General features: G+C 44.6%; 1 protein-coding gene across 1 annotated transcript in view; it reads right to left on the bottom strand.

Moving 5' to 3' along the window:
- The window catches only part of LOC101859381 (tyrosine kinase receptor Cad96Ca), a gene marked incomplete at both ends in the record, with an annotated part of 35,313 nt that extends 34,242 nt beyond the window's left edge, over positions 1 to 1,071 (bottom strand). Inside the window, 1 exon segment of the mRNA XM_005091359.2 lies at positions 967 to 1,071. Coding sequence (XP_005091416.2) covers positions 967 to 1,060 — 94 coding nt within the window.
- Between the last annotated feature and the right edge of the window lie 85 nt (positions 1,072 to 1,156).

The raw sequence follows: 1,156 nt of genomic DNA, 5'->3' as shown, positions 1-1,156 counted from the left end.
GGGGGGGGGTTAGATTTTATTTGAACCAGACTGGAAGCTACGATTTCACTCACATTCACAAGGAGAGCACCTTTAATACCACAGAACCTCGACTGTACGAGAATTGATGCAACTTTACCTCCGCACAGACTGCTCGGCCTAAAGGGCGTATTTCACGTACAGGCCGACAGATCTCTGGGTCGTACGGTCAATCGCAGCGTGTAATAACAAAAAGCGGCTCAAACCGTAGGGGAACACCCGGCGAATAGCTTGCCCACCGGACGTAAAGAACCCACAGCCACTGCCTTGAGGGGAGTGCCGACTAATCTTTGAAGTTTGTAGCGCCGGGGACAACAAAACTAATTTCAAAATTATAAAAAATCACGTCGTAGATAAAAAATAATAGCAGATTCAGAATCAGCGCATCAAAATTAGGGAAATGGCTCTCGAATGACTTGTTTTGTTTTGTATTTAAGGATTTTCCATTCCTGCACATTTTTATGATTTGCCCAGACTAGGCCTAGTGTGTAGAATATGTTGCTCCCGAGGTGCGGCTGATTGATGGGGTTCAAAGACTTAAGACTGTGACACACGAGAGAACACACAGAACTATCACAGCAACAAAACAATGGTTGCGTCCCCTGTACAACTGATGCTTCAAACTTGGCGTGGACTGACCTAGGCACAAAATGACGTTCGACAGTACACAAAGTTAGTTAGAGATAACAAAAGCAGGAGGAGAAAGTAGGAGTTAATAAACACAGAGTCCGATGACAGACCATGATGATGATAACAATACTGATGATGATGATGATGATGATGACAACAATAATGATGATGATGATGATGATACTGATGACCACAATACTGATGATGATGATGATGATGATGACGATGATGATGATGACAACAATACTGATGATGATGATGATGATGATGACGATGATGATGATGATGATGAAGATGATGGCTCTGAGTCCAACTCACAATGCATGTTGGTGTCTGCGACCTGCGGGCCTGTGTGGGCAGGGTCGTGGTTCCGCACGATGTAGGCCGCGTTTTGTCCTTGGACATCTAGCATGCTCGGCTGATCTGAGGGACGAAACAGAGAGAGAGAGAGAGAGACATGTCAGTATTGAGATGAAACACAGAGAGATAGAGATAGAGAGAGAGAGAG

The sequence above is a fragment of the Aplysia californica genome, unplaced genomic scaffold (assembly GCF_000002075.1).
Source record: "Aplysia californica isolate F4 #8 unplaced genomic scaffold, AplCal3.0 scaffold00028, whole genome shotgun sequence".
Lineage (NCBI taxonomy): Eukaryota > Metazoa > Mollusca > Gastropoda > Aplysiida > Aplysiidae > Aplysia > Aplysia californica.
This window is presented reverse-complemented; position numbering and strand designations above follow the sequence as displayed.